Consider the following 17,790-nt stretch of genomic DNA (forward strand, 5'->3'; position numbering starts at 1 on the left):
CTCATTTACCTTCTCCATTCATCCTCAGCCCTTTCACTGATACCCACCCCCCCCCAACAGAACCAATTGGACATTCCTAGCATGAATTTTTATTAGCATATATTCATTGTACAAAGGGTTTTTGCTGTGGTATTTTATACATGGGTATATTATATTTTAGCTAGATTAACCCCTTCTATTGCTCTCTTTCCTTAACCCTCCATGTCCTTCTATTATTCAACAGCTTCCAGCGAGTTTCCTTATACATCTTTATACATAACAGACTCAATGAGAGTTTATATTATTCTTCTTCCTTAATTTTCTTACTCTCTCCCCACCTTCCATGTCCCCTCAAACCGTCCCACAAAACTGTGGCAAAGACCTCTCATTCTGCAGGCTGTCTCATCAGTCTGGTGTCTGGTTTTTTTTAGCTGTACGGAAGCTGTTTGGTTTGAGGCAATAGGACCAGTATTTCTTACCAAAGCATGAAGGAGTCAGCAATGAGATCATCCACCCTATGCATTCTGAAACAGCCTGATAGGCAGAGAGGTAGCTGCAGGCCCGCAGTCTGGGGCAGCATCTTCCCCAGGCCCAGATGGCTGCTTCACATTAGGAAGGAGAAATTGTGGGTGGAAGAAAATGGGCTTGTGCTGTGGAGTACCCAGTTGTTTCACCATTAGGAACAGTGTGAGAACATCATTGGGAACTGTGAGAAGAGATCTGCCTCGGCAGCAAAATGGCATAGTACTTCACTGAAATATACGTGTGTGTGCCTATCATAAGCAGGATAGAGCAGTGTGTGTGTACATGCCCACCATCTAGAAGAACACAGAAGCATATGTGCATATAAGTGTGGCATAGCAGGACGCTGTGTGTGTGTGTGTGTGTGTGTGTGCGTGTGTGTGCGCGCGCACATGCGCGCACGCCCCTGGTAGAGCAGCATGCAGAAGTGTGCAAGAGCATGCCTGTGGTATGGCAGAACACAGAAGTGTGCATGCCTGTGCACATTTGTGCCTGCTGTGTTTGCTCCTCTTCTTCTTTGCTCTTCCTTTCTCCCTCTGAAACAAATAGATGAGACTCGTTAGCCTTGAATCTGTCATATTTAGGAGATATTTATTGACTAAAGTCTTCACTACTGGTGTACCAAAAGAGTCATGTTACCTTTCCAAAAGAAAGTCCAGTTTGCAATGATGGAGATGGCTAATATTGCAATGCCTGGTGTCTATTATGAAGACATAATTGAGAAAACTCTCTAAAAGCTATTGGACAGTAGACTTGGAGGGACTTGGAAGAAGAAAGCAACAGAGGGAATGATCTTCCTAAAGTATAATATATGGACATATGAATCACCATACTGAAACCTCTTTGTACAACTGACGTACAGCACATTAGAAAATGAAACACGGGAAAGTAAAACAGGTTGTGCTGGGGATAGGGCACTGGCAGGGAGGTGAATGAGAGTCAATACACTTGAAGGAATATATATGCATGTGTGAAAACACAACAGTGAACCTGTTGAAACTTTTAAGAAGGAGGGAGGAGAGGTGAGGGCTGAGTTTGATTAAAATGCATCATTGGATGGAGATGTTGCAATGAAATGGCCCCTAATCCAACTAATAGAGCTAATAAAAACCTTTAGAAATACTAACAACAATTTGATATCTTTTCTCCAGAACTGATATCTACCCATGAACTTGAAAAAAAGGAATTAGAAGAAAATTTTGAGAAACTACGGCTATCATTGCAGGTTAGTATGTTCTCAGGTGATGTGCAGGTAACAGGAGCATCATTATGCTTGCTCAGAACCACTGAACCAGAGTGGGAGCTGGTAGCTCGCACCTGTAATCCCATCTACTCAGGTGGCTGAGATCTAAGACTCAAAGCCAGCCTTGGCAGGAAAGTCCCGGCGACTCCAATTAACCATCAAAAAGCAGGAAGTGAGGGTGTGGCTCCAGAGCTAGTGTTCTACCACTGTGAAAAAATTATGGGACAGCACCCAGGCCCTGAGTTCTAGACTGAGTACTAGCACAAAGAAAGAAAGGAAGAAGGGAGGGAGGAGTCAGGAAGGAAGGAACTAACAAGAAAGGGGGGAGGGACAAAGAGAGGGAGGGAGGGAGAGAGGCATGGAGGGAGGAAGGATGGAAGCAGAGAGAGAAGGAAGGAAGGAAGGAAGGGGAAGGAGGGAGATAGGGAGGCAGGAGGGAGGGCTAGAGGGAGGGAGGGAGGTGGGGGAGAGATTGAATTTGTGCCTCTTCAGGTAAAGAGGATGTATGTCTGCCCTTCTAGAGATGGGCTGTCTCCTCAGAGAGCTAGGGCACAGAATTAAGACTCAGGTCACACATGCACAGAGCGAATGTTGTACAGTTAGGCTGGGAATGTAGCGTAGTGGTAGAGTGCTTGCTTAGCTTGCATGAAGCCCTAGATTCAATTCCTCAGCACAAATAAAGCTATAAGTGACGCTGTGGCTCAAGTGGTAGAGTGATAGCCTTGAGCAAAGGAAGCTCTCAAGGCCACTGCCCAGACCCTGAGTTCAAGCCCTAGGAGTGGCAAAAAAAAAAAAAAGTGAATAGTAACTCCAGAAGTGGATAATTGTTGAGCCCTTCCTAACAGTGGAGCTGGAAGAAAAGAGAGGAGGAGGGGGATGGTGCCTGGTGAGTTGTGAAGGTCAGAATAAATAGCCTACGCTCAGGGACTTCGTTGTCTAAGGGACTTCAGTTGCTTAAAGCTGGGTGAAAGGCACCCTTTTTGCATCTCTCTGCCACCTTTGGAAAAGTTCGTCTCGGATGCCCCAGGGCCTGCCTGCCTGACTGCTTGTCTCCAGGAAGAGAATTTAGAGACACTCAGGTCACCTGTGATCTGCATCACCCTCCTGCCTTCCAGGGCCCAGCCAGCCGCCTTGGAAAATTAGTGCAAACCCCACATCTAGGGAGGAATTGCCTGCAAAAAAAGCTGTCAAAATTCTGATCTTAGATCATTGGTGCTGGATTTTCTGATTGCTTGCTTATTTGTTTGGTTTGGGATGATACTTAGGTTTGAACCTACGGCCTCACACTTGCCAGGCAGATGCTTTACTATTTAATCCACATCTCTGGCCCTTTTTGCTTTAGGTTATTTTTCAGTGAAGGTCTTGAACTCTTAAGTTCTTACTTAGGCCTCTGACTAGTCAGAACTACAAATACTAGCTACCACCCCTGGCTGTGTATTGAGGTGGGAGGAGGTCTCACTACCTTTTTTGCCCAGGCAGATTGTGGAATATAATTCCCATGGCTGGAATATATACACAGGAAATTGGCCTTCTCCCAAGATCGCTCGCTTCCCGCTGGCTTCATACATCACAGATTGTCCTGCAGGAAAGATGCCAGGGATGTGCACACACCATCACCCCAGCTACTAAGAGCCCTGTTCGAAAGTTTAGGAGTGTTGGGGCATCTGGGGTTTGTGCCTGCAACCCTAACTACTCAGGATACTGAGATGTAAAGCCTGGGCAGATAAATTGGAGAGATTCTTATCTCGAACTGGCAAAAAGCTTAAAGAAGTGTGGGTCAAGTGGTCAAGCACCAGCTTTGAGCAGAAAAAGTTAAGGCACAGCGCCCAGGACCTGAGTTCAAGCCCTAATACCAGCGTGTGCACATGCCATGCACACATGTACACACACACACACACACACACACACACACACACACACACACACACTGTGATTGAAGAAGAGAGGGGAGTGGAGGGAAGGGGGGAAGGGAAGGAAAAGGAAGGGAGCAAGGGAAGGGGAGGAAAGGGAAAAAGGAAGAGAAGAGGAGAGGAAGAGAAGAGGGGGAAAGAGAAGAGGAAAGGAGAGGGGAAGGAAGGACAGGGGAGGATGGAGGGCGGTGGGGGTGAAGCAAGGCAAAGGGACCCTGCTTGAGGAGATTTGTAGGCTGTGAGCGCTCCAGCATGATAAATGAAGACAATGCTTCAGTCGCCCCTTGTGCTAATGTGAAGAGTTACAGACTTTGCATTATCCTGCTTCTATTATTTGTTTTGCTGGCATGAGGCCGTTTCTCTTGTCAGAAGGTTTCCTGGAGCAGAGGGGGAAGTCCAAGCTCTAGCTCCCTGTCTTTTAGTTATTTCTCACCTCAAGTACTAGGGTGAAGGAGTTTGGGATCCTCAGCAGTGGGATTCGATGAAGGAAAGAGTCTCCTTAGGCACTGAGAGTTTAACGGGACCACCAAGCTTTGTTCAAGATGACAAGAACTAGCTGGGCGCCGGTGGCTCATGGCTGTAATCCTATCTACTCAGGAGGCTGAGATCTGAGGATCTCAGTTCAAAATCAGCCCAGGCACCGAATGTCCTTGAGACTCTTATCTCCAGTTACCCACCAGAAAAGCGAAAGTGGTGCTGTGGCTCAAGGGGTAGAGCACTAGCCTTGAGCTTTGAGCTCAAGAGCTCAGGGATAGCACCCAGGCCTGGAGTTCAAGCCCCACGACTGAGAGGAGGAAAAAAAAAAGATGAACTGTGATTTGAGGATGTGTAGGGAGGGGACTATATAGTCACATCTGCCCTGGAAACTGAGGATGGGGCTCCATGTCACTCAGGCACACCTCACTGCATCACCACACACACAGGGCTGCCATGTTGGGAGTGTGATCGGAGCTAGGGGCAGCAGCCTACCAGGGAGAGGCTTTAAACCAAGGTGATGAGCTGAGAATGAGAGAGGCCTAGCAAAAGAAGACACTGCTACCTAAGAAGCTAGAATGTCCCCTTTGTATTAGCAAGGAGCCATGAGAGACCTTGGAAGGAATTCCAAGGTAAGCTGGCCAGCACTCTCCCCCCAGCTGCCCAGGTCACTGTGTCTGTCCCTCCCAGCCCATTCTGGCTGTCTCTTGTCGTTGCTTGCAGGACCAGGTGGACACGCTGACCTTCCAGAGCCAGTGTCTGCGGGACCGCGCTCAGCGCTTTGAGGAGGCTTTGAGAAAAAACACAGAGGAGCAGCTAGAGGTAGTGGCTACTGCCCAGGCTACACAGGGCCACAGCATGGGCTTCATTTCCTCCTCAGGTCTCGAGGATGAGGCCTCTATGCTGACTGGCTATAAAGTGACATCTGGTCACCTCCTTGGGTACTTAAAAACAGTGTCAGCACCTCTCCCCAGAGACCGAGGCCAGCTGTAACATTCTCCATTGACCTGCTATGTGTGTCAATCCACAAAGTCTATGGTCTCCTGGGATGTGCAGCCCTTGAAACTTCACCATGGCTGGGCCAGCCTCCCCACCCCCCAACCCCACTCCATTTCCCCAACAGTGTGTTAGGCTGGCCCTGAGCAGTACTGTCTAGGCAATGAATGAGTTACAAAGTTGGAGAGAATTCCCTTCACCTCCACCTCCCCCCAAAAAACCCTGAAAAATCCTCAGCAGTATTTCTGCATAAAATATGTGATGCCCAGTTAATGCTGATCTATAGACAGGAGGAACTTCTGTTGAAATATACTAAATATATAATGTGGTCTATCTGAAATATTGTGACAATTCTAGCATCCAGGTCTTCCAGCTGGGCTTGTATGGGGCTGTCAGTGGGAAGGTGCGGGGGGCGGGGGGAGGGAGCTTTTAGGGATTTGGAGAGTCTTCTAGTCCCTCACTGTACTGACCCAACTACTCACTGGGGAGCTGCTCAGAGCTACACTGAGCTGGATCAGGTGACATTTGGTTTTGCTGGAAACTTGGCCCACAGTCCCTGCTCTCTCCCCAATAGATTGCGCTGGCCCCTTATCAGCACTTGGAAGAAGACATGAAGAGTCTGAAGCAGGTGTTAGAGATGAAGAATCAGCAAATACACCAGCAGGAAAAGAGGATTATTGAGCTGGAAAAGCTGGTGAGTTGGTTGGCTTGCCCAAGAGAGAGCAACTACCCTGAGATTTCCCCCACTGTTCACATCCATGGCATGGATGGCAGAGTCCAGTGACACTTGTCCCTTTCCTGCCCATGGCGCACACCAGAGCAGGGAATTCCATAGCTGAGTTGGGTGCTGGTGTCTCATGCTTGTGATCCCAGTCATTTGGGAGGCTAAGATCTGAAGATCATGGTTCGAAGTCAGCTTAGGCCGAAAAAATCAGTTAAGCAGCATAAAACTAGAAGTAGAGCAGTGACTCAAGTGGTAGAACATCAGTCTTAAGTATAGAAGCTAAGAGACAGTGCTTTGGCTTTGAGATCAAGCCCTGTTACTGTGTGTGTGTGTGTGTGTGTGTGTGCGCGCGTGCGCGCGCGCGCACGTGTGCACGCACACACAAACGAGAGATAAAAGTCCATACCTGAGCTCTAAGGTCTATCTAACAAAACCAAGACTGCTAATAAGGAATCTCAGAGGTCCCGGTTCTTTGCTTGGCTCTAGTTTTATTGTGGAAGTGCTATGTCACCCTCTCCCTGGAGGAAGGGTGGAGAGCTGGCACGAGGGAACATCCATCCTTATGGGGCGCCCCACTCAGGCAAGGCATTCATCCTTCCCAACAGTTCACCTGGGGTCTAGTACTGTTTTACAGAGGCAGGGTGGAGGCCTGGGAATAATGCAGCAACCCAGCTACAGGTAATGAGTAGCCAACCTAAGTGGAGCCCTGGCCTGCTGCTTCAATCTTCACATTGTAGAAAGGGCAGGAGAGCACTCTGGGGTTCTGTGGGCTTGTTTTAAAAAAATTATTTTTTACTGTCCTTATAAAGGTAATGTATATATGCTTCCATCAGAAAGAATGACATCGCCCCATTTGTAAGGAAATGGAAAGAAAGACTTGGAAAAAATCATATTAAGTGAAGTAAGCCAGACCCAAAGGAACATAGACTTAATGGTTTCCCTCATTTGTCATAATTATTACACATCTAGGACTTTCCTGGAGGATTACAGTAGCTCAAAACCTACATACATAAGGTCCTATAAGATGAGACTAAATAAAAGGATCTCTAGGATATGGAAACAAGAGCTTTATCTTGTGTGATTGTTGTTCTTAATGTACTGTGTTATTTCTCTTGTGTTGCCCTTTGGTTAATCTCATATTGTTACTGTATCTGACTTTGTTGCCAGGTATATTGTATATACATTTGTGTATTTGAAATAGGAAAGGGAAGGGGGGAAATAAGATGATTGGGAGGGGGTGGGGGGAAGGAAATGGGGACAAAAGCATGAGAAGGGGTATCAATGTGTGAGAAGTACTGCACCTACTACCTGGTGAATATAACTGTAACCCCTCTGTACATTACCCTGACAATAAAAAAGGTGATGTATATAAAGGGATAACAGTTACATTTAGCCAGGTAATGAGTATATTTCTTTCTGGAAAATTTCACCCCTTCCTTTGCTCTCTCTCAGTTTTTCCCTCCCACTTCCACCTACAAATTTTATAGTTCATTTTGCACATAGTGTCTAGTGAGTACCACTGCTGCATGGGGTTGTGTTTCATAAGTACACCAATCTCTATGGTGGCAGCTACACCTTCATGACCTCATTACCTCCTAATCATCACCTTGAAGAGTAGATTCCAACTTCTCTGCTATGGAGAGTCAGAAGATTCGGTCCAGAACAAGCATCCTGCTTTCACGGCCCGTTCACATTAGCCTCCAGCGAGCACCTGACCACTAGGCGAGGATGGTCGCTCCGTAGGAAAAAGGAGCTACAGGTCATCAACGCCAACATGAGGCTCAAGGCCCAGGCTGGAGGCCTAGGAGGGAGTCCCAGGAGAAGAGCATAGAGCCTGCTTCCACGATAGCTTCCTTCGTGTGGAGCCTTCCCCTTCCCCTTAGGATTGTTTTTTAATGGACTTTTGGTACTATAAAAGGGAAATGTGTGCATTTCAGAAAATTATAAAGCAAGGTACCAGGTTCAAAACCAGCCAGAACATACAAATCCAAGCTCCTTCGGGCATGGGACTTGAACTCTGGGCCTGGGCACCATCCCTGAGCTCTTCAGCTCAAGGTTAGTGCTCTACCACTTGAGCCACAGAAAACTGCTTCTGATTCTCTGGTGGTTAATCGGAGATAAGTTTCATGGACTTTTGTGCCCGGGCTGGCTTTGAACCAAAGTCCTCACATCTCAGCCTCCAGAGTAGCTAGGATTACAGACATGAGACATCATTGCCCAGCTCCAAGAGATTCTTTATCTCCAATTAACCAGCCAAAATCAAACAAACACCAGACGTGGAGCTGTGGCTTAAGTGTTTGAACGTTAGCCTTGAGTGAAAAGGGGCAGGACTCAAGTCCTGAGTTCAAACCTTAGTCCTGGCACAAAATAAAACCTTTCTTCCATATCCTGAAAACCAAAGGAGAACTTCCCAGACATCCAAGATGCTTTATTTTGTGTCCTGGCTGCCCAGACCCTCAAAGGAAGATGTGTGTCCACATTATTTGCCTTTTCTTCCTTCCATTAATCAAGAAGTCTGACTAGGCAGGTGTTGGGCCACCTGCCAGGAATGCCAACCACTCCCTCATCATCACTCACACCCACTCCCACGCTTGCACATGTACACACATTTACCTCCATATCCCTTACTGGTACACATACCCTCAACCTTGTAGATGACCTTTTGGAAGAACTAAAGGTCTGCGAACCAAAGTTCACAATCTTAGCTACTCAGGAAGCTGAGATCTGAAGGTTGTAGTCTGAAGAGCAGGAAAGTCCATGACATTCTTATCTCCAATTAACCACCAAAAAGCCAAAAGTGGAGCTGTGGCTCAAGTGGTAGAGTGACAAAAGCTCAAGGACAGCACCCAGGTGCTGAGTTCAAGCCCTAGGCCTGAACCTAAGCACATGTGCTGACTCCCCCAAGACCTTGTGGCCTTACTGAGAATCTCTTAGCTGCTGTCTTCTTCCTAGGCGGAAAAGAACATTATCCTGGAAGAAAAGATCCAGGTTCTCCAGCAGCAGAATGAAGACCTCAAGGCCAGGATTGACCAGAACACAGTGGTCACCAGGTAAGTGGGCCTGGCCTCTGTGTTTATCGATCACGTGTTGCCCTTCAAGTGACTTTGCCCTTGAACTTCTTCACATCCCAGTATCCAGTCTGCCTCATGCTGAGCTGTGAGGTGTCTCTGCATCCTCTTTTTGGCATCTCCCACAGGACCAAAAGAAAAGCACACCCCATGCTACTTAGCCGGTGTCTGGACTGTGTGCCAGTGTCCCCATCCCCAAGGAAATGCAGGCAGTGAGCAATGGCAGACGGCCCAGCCCTCCCATAGCACTGGAAGGGGCTAAGATTTCTTTCCAGAAAAGTTGAGAAGAAAAGCAGTTCCAAACAAAAGAGAAACACACCTAGAAGCCACCATGTCTCCTCAGCTTCCAAAAATCCACATTTCCTCCTCACCTGTCCCTTCAGCCCTGTCTTCTAGAACTCCAAGTCCAGTGAAAGCAGCAGTAGGGCTCCTCACCCAGGCCCAGGGTTGAGCCATCCTGGTGCTATCTAGGCCTGAATCCTTGGCCTGTTCTTCTGCCTCTCCATGCACCCATGGCATAACATCCTCTTCAGACATAGTTGGCCATGCATACAGGTGGACACACATACATTCATGTGTACACATGCAATCATTTTCAGAGGCCTTCCTGTGCCAGGCTTCGGTGGCTCCCACCTATAATATGAGCTGCTCAGGAAGCTGAGTTCTGAGAATTGTGATTCAAAACCAGGCTGGGCAGGAGAGTGGTGAAGACTAATTAACCACCAAAAGCTGGAAGCAAAGCTGCACCTCAATGGTAGAGCACTAGCCCTGCGCAAAAAACCTAAGGGATAGTGCCTAAACCCTGAATTCAAGCCCCAGCACACACATACGTGCACGCGCGCGCGCACACACACACACACACACACACACACACACACTAGTGCTTGCATGCTAATACTTTTACACTATACTTTTATTTACTGTGACACATGCTTTTACACACAATATGTGCATGGAGTCAGGGCACGCTCACTAGCGTCCCATGCTGGCATCTGTTCCCTCTTCAAAGGCAGATGGAAGGATTGTGTTGGGGATGGAAGTTTCCTTCATCCTTGCCCCTGACTTTTTACCATCCTCCATGTACCCTCAGACTGAGAGACAGGGAACACACTCGAGAGCTACACACCCCAGGACTCTGCAAGGTGCAATCCTGGGAGAGTAAGCTTTGTCCCAGGGGGGGTGGGTGAGTTTGAAGGACACGAGTCCATCCAGTGGTAAAATGCAAATGGACTAGAGTATGTTTTCAGTTCCTCAAGGACTCTATTAGCAATTCAAGCTTCATGACTGAAGGAGGAAAGCCCTGTTTGATTTTCCTTCAACATCCGTGGTCTATAAACATCCATCAAGCATGTACTGCTTGCTGGGTACTAAGTTGGGATGAGTCTTGGCCCTGTCTTCTAGGCTCATCATCCAGCAAGAAGCGGGGTCACAGGCCAGCTTCTGTAACAGGGTAGACAGCCAGCCACCCACACTGTGTCCACCTTCTTCCGCCTCTGTTCAGCCTCTGGCCTTTGCTCTGTGACCCCGGAGTGACAGGTGGTGGGGTGACAGGTGCCTCTCCTGACCTTGTGGAGAGCTTTCAAGTTCCTTGGGTTCACAGAGAGAATCTGGCAATGGGTCTATGAGAGGAACAGACATTTCAACGAAAGTTCTTAGACCCTGATCCAGACTCGCCCGTGTTCTCCGTGCCGGCCATGGCGCGGCCTCTCCTTCCCCTGACCCCATCAGCCCCACCTCGGGTTGAGCGCCATCCCGCATGCTTGCTTGCTGCCTGACTTGTCATTGTCCCCCATCCAGACAACTGTCGGAGGAAAACGCCAACCTCCAGGAATATGTGGAGAAAGAAACCCAGGAGAAGAAGCGATTGAGCCGCACCAACGAAGAGCTGCTTTGGAAACTCCAAACCGGGGACCCAACCAGTCCCATTAAACTCTCCCCCACGTCCCCGGGGTACCGCGGCTGCGCTTCAGGCCCCTCCTCCCCAGCCAGAGTCAGCACCACGCCCAGATGACGTCACCACGCCCCTGCGGGAGGGAGCGCCCGCGGCGGTCCGTCGGGGGAGCGCTGGCCCCGGGAGCGGGCGGCCACCTGGCGCGCATGCTCAGCAGCTGCATACTGCATCCTAGGCTGCGTCTCTTCTGCCCTCCCCACCTCCCTCCTCCCCCCCACATCCTGTAAGACTGTCGGGGATTGGCGCTTAGCAAGGTGTAAACAGTAGAGTGTGATGTGTATATATATAAAAAAAATCGTTTGACCATAGTTAGAGCCAAATGAATGACAAGTCCCGCTGACCTCCAGCGATGCATTTCCAGGTGAGTCACACGTAGCTCAGTGATTCTGCATAGACACTGAATAATCATGGTGTAGTGCGCCCGCACCTGTGTGTCTCCTCAGATACCCGTGGAGGAGACACATGCCGCGATTCTGAATTGCATTTCTTTTTATAAACGTGATGTGCTGACATATTTTACGGATGGTCAGCAATTTTTCTAACTTGTGCCTAAGCATTATTGGGAAATGAAAATGCATTTCTATCCAGCTTCCCAAGAATATTTCTACCCAAATAAATAAATAAAAATGACAAGATTTAGAAAAAAGAAAAAAAGAAAAAAAAAAGATTCAGAGAAGAAGCGCCTTCCAATCTTACCACCAAGTGGTACCTCTGCTTAATCCGAACACCAGCCATTTGTGAACGGCAACTGCCTTTGGAACAGTCAGCTTCTTAGACTGCAAGACGTGAAATGACGTGAAATGATGTGCTCCATTCACAGGTTTTAATGACCAATCCTCCTGTTGCAATGGGGGATTGCAGGCAGAAACCTTGACAGGTTTGTTGTTTTGCCAACGTTACCATAGCAACTCATCTTGTAAACACACGTTTTGCTTTTTTTTTTTTTAACCTAAATGGCACCTTGGAATGGGTCATTAAGCTGTACCCATAGGCAAACATGGGGCATCATCTTTTCTTTGAGCAGGATGACCTTGGAGATGACTAAGGTCATTTGAGGCCTACCCTCAGGAAGGAAAGCACCAAGAGGGGGTCCATGTTTGGCCAGGTGTGGAATAAGAAAGTCCTCCAACATTGCATTTGATGGATTTTGATGTGACATGACTCTCAGGCCTGAGTTTATTTCAGGTGCATTTCATAGAAACCACTGTAATTCCACTTCTCCCTACACATTGAGATGGCTCAGGGGTCCTAGCAGGAGCTTCCAGAAAAACCAACCCATCTGTCCTGGGGAACCAGTTCTAGAGGTGCTAAATCACCATATACACTCCCAGAAACCCAGGCTGGGCTGCACCTGACAGGGCCTCATTGTTGGCCCTGAAGGTTCCCCCCAACAGGAACCCAATGACACAGCCCCTGGACTGGCATTTGTGTCTGAAATGGTAGAATTAGAATGTGAAAGATATTCGTGTAGTGCTGTGGAAGAATAGACGCATGACCCATAACGGAAATAGGTTTAAACAGTTGACACGGCAATAATGACAATGCCCTCATTCTGTATGTGGTGAAGATCCTGCACTCTTCTCCCCAAGGCCCTCAGCGTTCTCCTGAGCACAGACCTGCCTTTGAACATTCCCAAAGCAGGTAGAGCCCTGGAGCCCTGGAGCCCAAGACGGCCCATGGAAGGAGTTGGCTTGTTCAACACCCCGATTGTGGCCAATTTTGGAGGCAGATATGGGGTTCTGTCCCCCTTGGGTCCCTCTCATTTTTGGAGAACTCCCAAGCATCATGTCCATCCTGAGGGCATACACAGTAGATGTACATTGACGATGAAGGTTTTTTGCCTTCTGTGGCTCTGAATGATACTATAACATTGAGTTGAGCAATCCATTAAGGTAGATGGTGCCATGTTAATTAAACATGCAGTTATTTATTATTTTAGCAGGTGTAGCCTGCAAACACCAGCTTAGCTCTCCAAATTAGGACCCCCTTGCATAACGGAACCTGCCAAACACAGGTTCACAGCAATACAGACTTCGGTGTGATGTTAGAATGTGGTACAGTGTTAGGCTGTTGTGGCCAAAGTTGTAGCAATGTTAGAACTGAGTAACCTTCACTAGGTGGACTAGAGCTTTACCCCCACCAGCCCTGCCCTTGGACCCTTGAGTTCATTCCCCTCCCCCCCAGCCCTTGCTTTATTTTTCTGTCACAGAGAGCCACGTCCTATGGCTCCTCGATTGAGTTGTCACTGCATCTGCAAGCCAGGTGGCTGTGGCTCTGGGGGTCATTACGCCATCAGAGTCTGGACCTCTCGATGTGGAGCTCTGAGCAGCACCAATGTCTCTGTGGCATTGGAAGGCCTGTCATGGCCTGTCCCCACTCCTGCCTGACACAAGTTGAGAGGAGGCTCTGGCTGGATGTTGGGATGGTGCAGGGCTGGCATTCTCTGAGATTAAAGGGGGTCACGACATTCCTTTTCCTGCTTCTCCACTTTCTGTGTTGCATATTTGTATTTAACTCTAAAGCCTATTAAAGTGTACTTGAAGGACATTCTGTGGTATCTACTTTTTGATATATCAAGACGAACACTTCTACTTTGGGAGTCCCAGCAAAGAAGTCTTTTGTAAGTTGAATTTCCTTCTTCCTCCTCCTCCTTCTTTGGAAAAAACTGTCAGGATGAGCTTACTTGATACTCAGAGAACTTTCAAACTCCTGTCCCTAGACTCAGCAGATCTAAGGTCCCTGCAACCATCCTTCCAACCTGGAGTCCTCAATCAAGCTCTGAATTGGAGGAACTCCAGGTCTCTCTGATCTTCCCAGCTAAGCTGGTATAGGTTGGAAAGCAGACATAAGAGACAGAACATTCTTTCACTTTTTATTTCCTACTCAGACATGGATAAATATTTCAACCCCTAAGAGCTTAATCTAGCCTAAATTCTGTCCCTGTGGATTTGTTTTCCCTATCATGGGCCCTCTGGAGAAACCATAGCCACTCTGCACTGATGAATGGGTGAACAGCCCTTGGGTTTAGGACAAGCTTCAAGACACTTTCTGATCTCAACAGGGAGTCCCTCTGTCCCATCTATACTTCCTAGGTTCTTGGTAGCCACCAAAGGACTGTAATTTGTCAGCCTATCCCAACTGGCTGGCTCTTTCTGGGACATCTTGAGTGGCCTCCACTTTCTTTTTTTCTATTTTTACCAGTGTTGGAACTTAAAACTCAGAACTCATGGCACTATCCCTTGTTTTTTTTGTTTAGTTTTCGCTCAAGAGCTATCTATCTACAACTTGAGCCACACTTCCACTTACAGCTTTTTGTGGTTAATTGGAGATGAGTCTCTCAGTCTTCTATTTAATCTAGCCTTGAGCTACAATCCTAAATCTTATCCTACTGAACAGCTAGGATTTACAGGCAAAACCTACACTTGCAATAAGCAAGGGAGAGGCAAGCACCTCCACCTACCAAAAAAGAGCCAATTGACATGTGATTTGCTGTAATTAGCACCAAATTTCTCATATCTGTGGAGAACTCTCTCCTCTCCGATAGGTGATCTGAGGCAGGCAGGGAACCTGGGGAGTAAACAACACAGATAGATAGCATCTATCTGTGTTGGTGATTGAAGGTCACGATCGAAGCTTGTGCTACATCAGTATATGCGTGTCAAGCAGTGGAGAACTGGACTACACTCAAGTGTCCAACAAATGCATGTGCACACACACACACACACAACACACCTCACAGCCATTATCTATCATCAAAGGTTGGCTGTTCTGACCTTGAAAACAGGAATTAACTCAACCATGTTTGCTAAACACCTTTTTTTGTGTGTGGGGGGGGTCTGGTACCAAAGTTTTAATTTACAGCCTCACACTTACATTGTTTGCTCAAATAGCACTCTACTACTTGAGCCATGCCTCCAGCCTGCTTTTTTTGGTTGGTTATTTTTGAATATGAAGTTTCTGCTCAGGCTAACTTTTAACCTTGATTCTCAATCTTGGCCTCTTGAGTAGCTAGAATGTCCAGCTTGCTAATTGTCTTTTAAAAGTTATCTAGCCAGGCATGGTGGCTCACACCTATAATCCTAGCTACTCAGGAGGCCGAGATCTGAAGATCATGGTTCAAAGCCAGTCCGGGCACAAAAGAACATGACTCTTATCTCCAATTAACCACTAGCAAACAGGAAGTAATGATGAGGCTCAGGGCTCAGGGGATAGGGCGGTAGGGCGGAGGCCTTGAACTGAAGAACTTAGGAACAGTGCCCAGGCCCAGAGTTCAAGCCCCATGATGCACAAAAAAAAAAAAAAAGCTACTCTACCATTAGCAGAGAGAGAGAGAGAGAGAGAGAGAGAGAGAGAGAGAGAGAGAGAGAGAGAGAGAGAAGCTTATGCCTGTGATCCTAATTACTCAGTATGTCTCCAGTTAGCTACCAAAAAGTCACAAGAGGAGATGTGATTCAAGTAGCAGAATGCTAGCCTTGAGCGAAAAAATCTAAAGGACAAGGCCCAGGTTCTGATGAGTTCAAGCTCCACTACCAGAAAACAACCACACACACACACACACACACACACACACACACACACACACACACACACACACACACACAACCGAGGAAGAACACACTTGGGGTTTCTGACCCTACTCATTCCCATCAGCATGATTCCTCCCTTTGTTTTTGCTCACCCCTCTGGAAGTGCCTTACTGGAGCACCTTCTGCAAGCCCCTGCTTCCTTTTCTCCTGCTCCCCACCACCACCATCACAGACACCTGGGCAACACTGCCACACAGCTGCTGGCTGCCTAATGGCTTTTCAATTACTACAACCCTAATTAAAGCCAGGTGGCCAGTGGCTTAAAGCCTATAATCCTACCTACTCAGAGCCTGAGATCTGAGGATCAATGTTTAAAACCAGCCTGGGCAGAAAAGTCCCCGTGAGACTCTTGTCTCAAAACACTGGAAGTAGAACTGTGGTTCAAAACGGTAGAATGCTGGCCTTGAGCAAAAGTGCTCAAGTGACAGCACCCAGGCCCTACAACCAACAACAGCAAAACTGAGGCAGATGCAGCTCCCCGCTCCATGTGCTAGTGGACTAGTGTGCTATCACCACAGTGTAGAATGCAAAAGTATCATTGGCAAGTTCACCCCTCCATCCCCGACACAGCTCTTGCCTGCTTCCTCTCCTATTCTTCGGTGCACTGGGCTTCACTGTCTAACTTCATTGAACTGCTTTTTTTAGGCCAATACCAGGACTTGAAGGCAGGGAACTGAACATAGATTTAGTTAGTTCATCAGAATCCTTGTCTCTGTAGCTTCAAACTCTGCCTGGTTCCATGTTGTAGCTGATGGATTTGCAAAACCAGGGCAGCTCCCTGGGCTGTAAGTTCTATAGGACTCTCAAACACCTCAGATGCTGAGCCATTTAGGGGTGAATTTTCATTCATAAGAAATTCCAGGGAGAGAATATTTGCTCTGGGCGACAGTTCCTTAGGCTTAGAGACTAGAATTCTTCCATTGGGGATGGAGGGGGGAGTGCTTGAGACCTTGTTTCCTCTACCTCTTTCCTCTGGCCCCTGAGGATTTTCTAAAAAGAAATGCTGGAAAATTTGCCTGCCTTTTCAGACTGCTTTGCAGTATCCCTAGGTAGCTACTAGATGGCAGTATAGTGCTGTAGAAGAGGTCTGAGCTTGCTTCTAAGGACACCGGAGGTCACTTTATCTTTGGAGGACACAGATATCCTCTTGTTTTACCTGTGTGGCTTAAACTTGGGGCCTGGGCACTCTCCCTGAACTCTTTTTTCTCCCCCCTCAAGGCTAGTGCTCTACCAATTAGAGCCACAGATCCACTGGTAAGAGCCTAGCTTTGAACCACAATTCTTAGATCTCAGCCTCCAGAATAAGTAGGAATACAAGCCACCAGCTACTGGGTACTTTGTGAGGCCAGTGAGGGGCTTGACTCTGGCTGTCACTTTCTTGTGTGTCCAGCAGGAATCACATGAAAGGGCACACAGGGAATGCATGAAGGGTGCCCCCTTGAAGATTTTGTTTTTTTTGCCAGTCCTGGGCTTGAGCTCAGGGCCTGAGCACTGTCCTTGGACTTTCTCAAGGCTAGAGCTCTACCACTTGAGCCTCAGCACCACTTCCAGCTTTTTTTTCTATGTATGTGGTGCCAAGGAATCGAACCCGGGTCTTCATGCATGCTAGGCAAGCACTTTAACCACTAGGCCAAACTCCCGGCCCTCCCTTGCAGATTTTTGTCCACCTGCTGGGCACAGAGAAGGTAGCTCTCTTCTTTTACCTACTGCCTAAACCCTTGGGTGTCTGCTTCTAAAACCCACCATCAGCTGAGCCAAGGTGAAAATTTTATCTGCCCATATCAGCCATGAGTGGAGGAATTAAGTCCCACTAAGGCTACATTTGCCTCCTGTGCCAAAAAATAGCAGCTTTCTTTTGCAAGGGAGCTGGTGAGTGATATTGCAGCACTTAGGCTAAGTATCAGACCCACTGCCTCTGCGTCTCACACACATCCTAGTTCTCAACCCTGCTCCACAACTGCCAAAAAAAAAAAAAAAAAGTAAGTGTGTGTGGCAGCCAGCACAAACCTAAGGCATTAGGAGAGTGAAAGGCTTTTTGTATTTTTTGGTCTCAAATGTTTGGTGATTGCTTGAGGGTTAGGGCTCAAAGCCCAGGCTTTCCCCCCAGTCTAGTGCATGAAAACCACCAAAGTTGGGCACCAGCTAGTCAGGAGGCAGAGATCTGAAGGTCACAGTTCAAAGCCAGCCTAGGCAGGAAAGTTCATGAGACTCTTACCTCCAATTAATCACAGAAAAAGTCAGAAATGGCGATGTGGTTCAGTGTGGTAGACCATTGTCCTTGAGCAAAGAGGAGGTCAAGGGCAGTACCTAGGCCCAGAGCTTGAACCCCAGGACTGG

General features: G+C 47.7%; 1 protein-coding gene across 2 annotated transcripts in view; it reads left to right on the top strand.

Moving 5' to 3' along the window:
* Mtus2 (microtubule associated scaffold protein 2) overlaps positions 1 to 13,404 on the top strand; it is a 339,242-nt gene extending 325,838 nt beyond the window's left edge. For both annotated transcript variants that reach the window (XM_090342204.1, XM_090342205.1), the window contains 5 exons: positions 1,653 to 1,726; positions 4,852 to 4,950; positions 5,699 to 5,818; positions 8,801 to 8,898; positions 10,714 to 13,404. In XM_090342204.1, the coding sequence (XP_090198330.1) occupies positions 1,653 to 1,726; positions 4,852 to 4,950; positions 5,699 to 5,818; positions 8,801 to 8,898; positions 10,714 to 10,927 (605 nt within the window). In that variant the 3' untranslated portion in view covers positions 10,928 to 13,404. The remainder of the gene's footprint in view (positions 1 to 1,652; positions 1,727 to 4,851; positions 4,951 to 5,698; positions 5,819 to 8,800; positions 8,899 to 10,713) is intronic.
* Positions 13,405 to 17,790: the final 4,386 nt, after the last annotated feature.

This window comes from Megascapheus bottae, chromosome 11, assembly GCF_031878675.1.
Source record: "Megascapheus bottae isolate mThoBot1 chromosome 11, mThoBot2.hap1, whole genome shotgun sequence".
Lineage (NCBI taxonomy): Eukaryota > Metazoa > Chordata > Mammalia > Rodentia > Geomyidae > Megascapheus > Megascapheus bottae.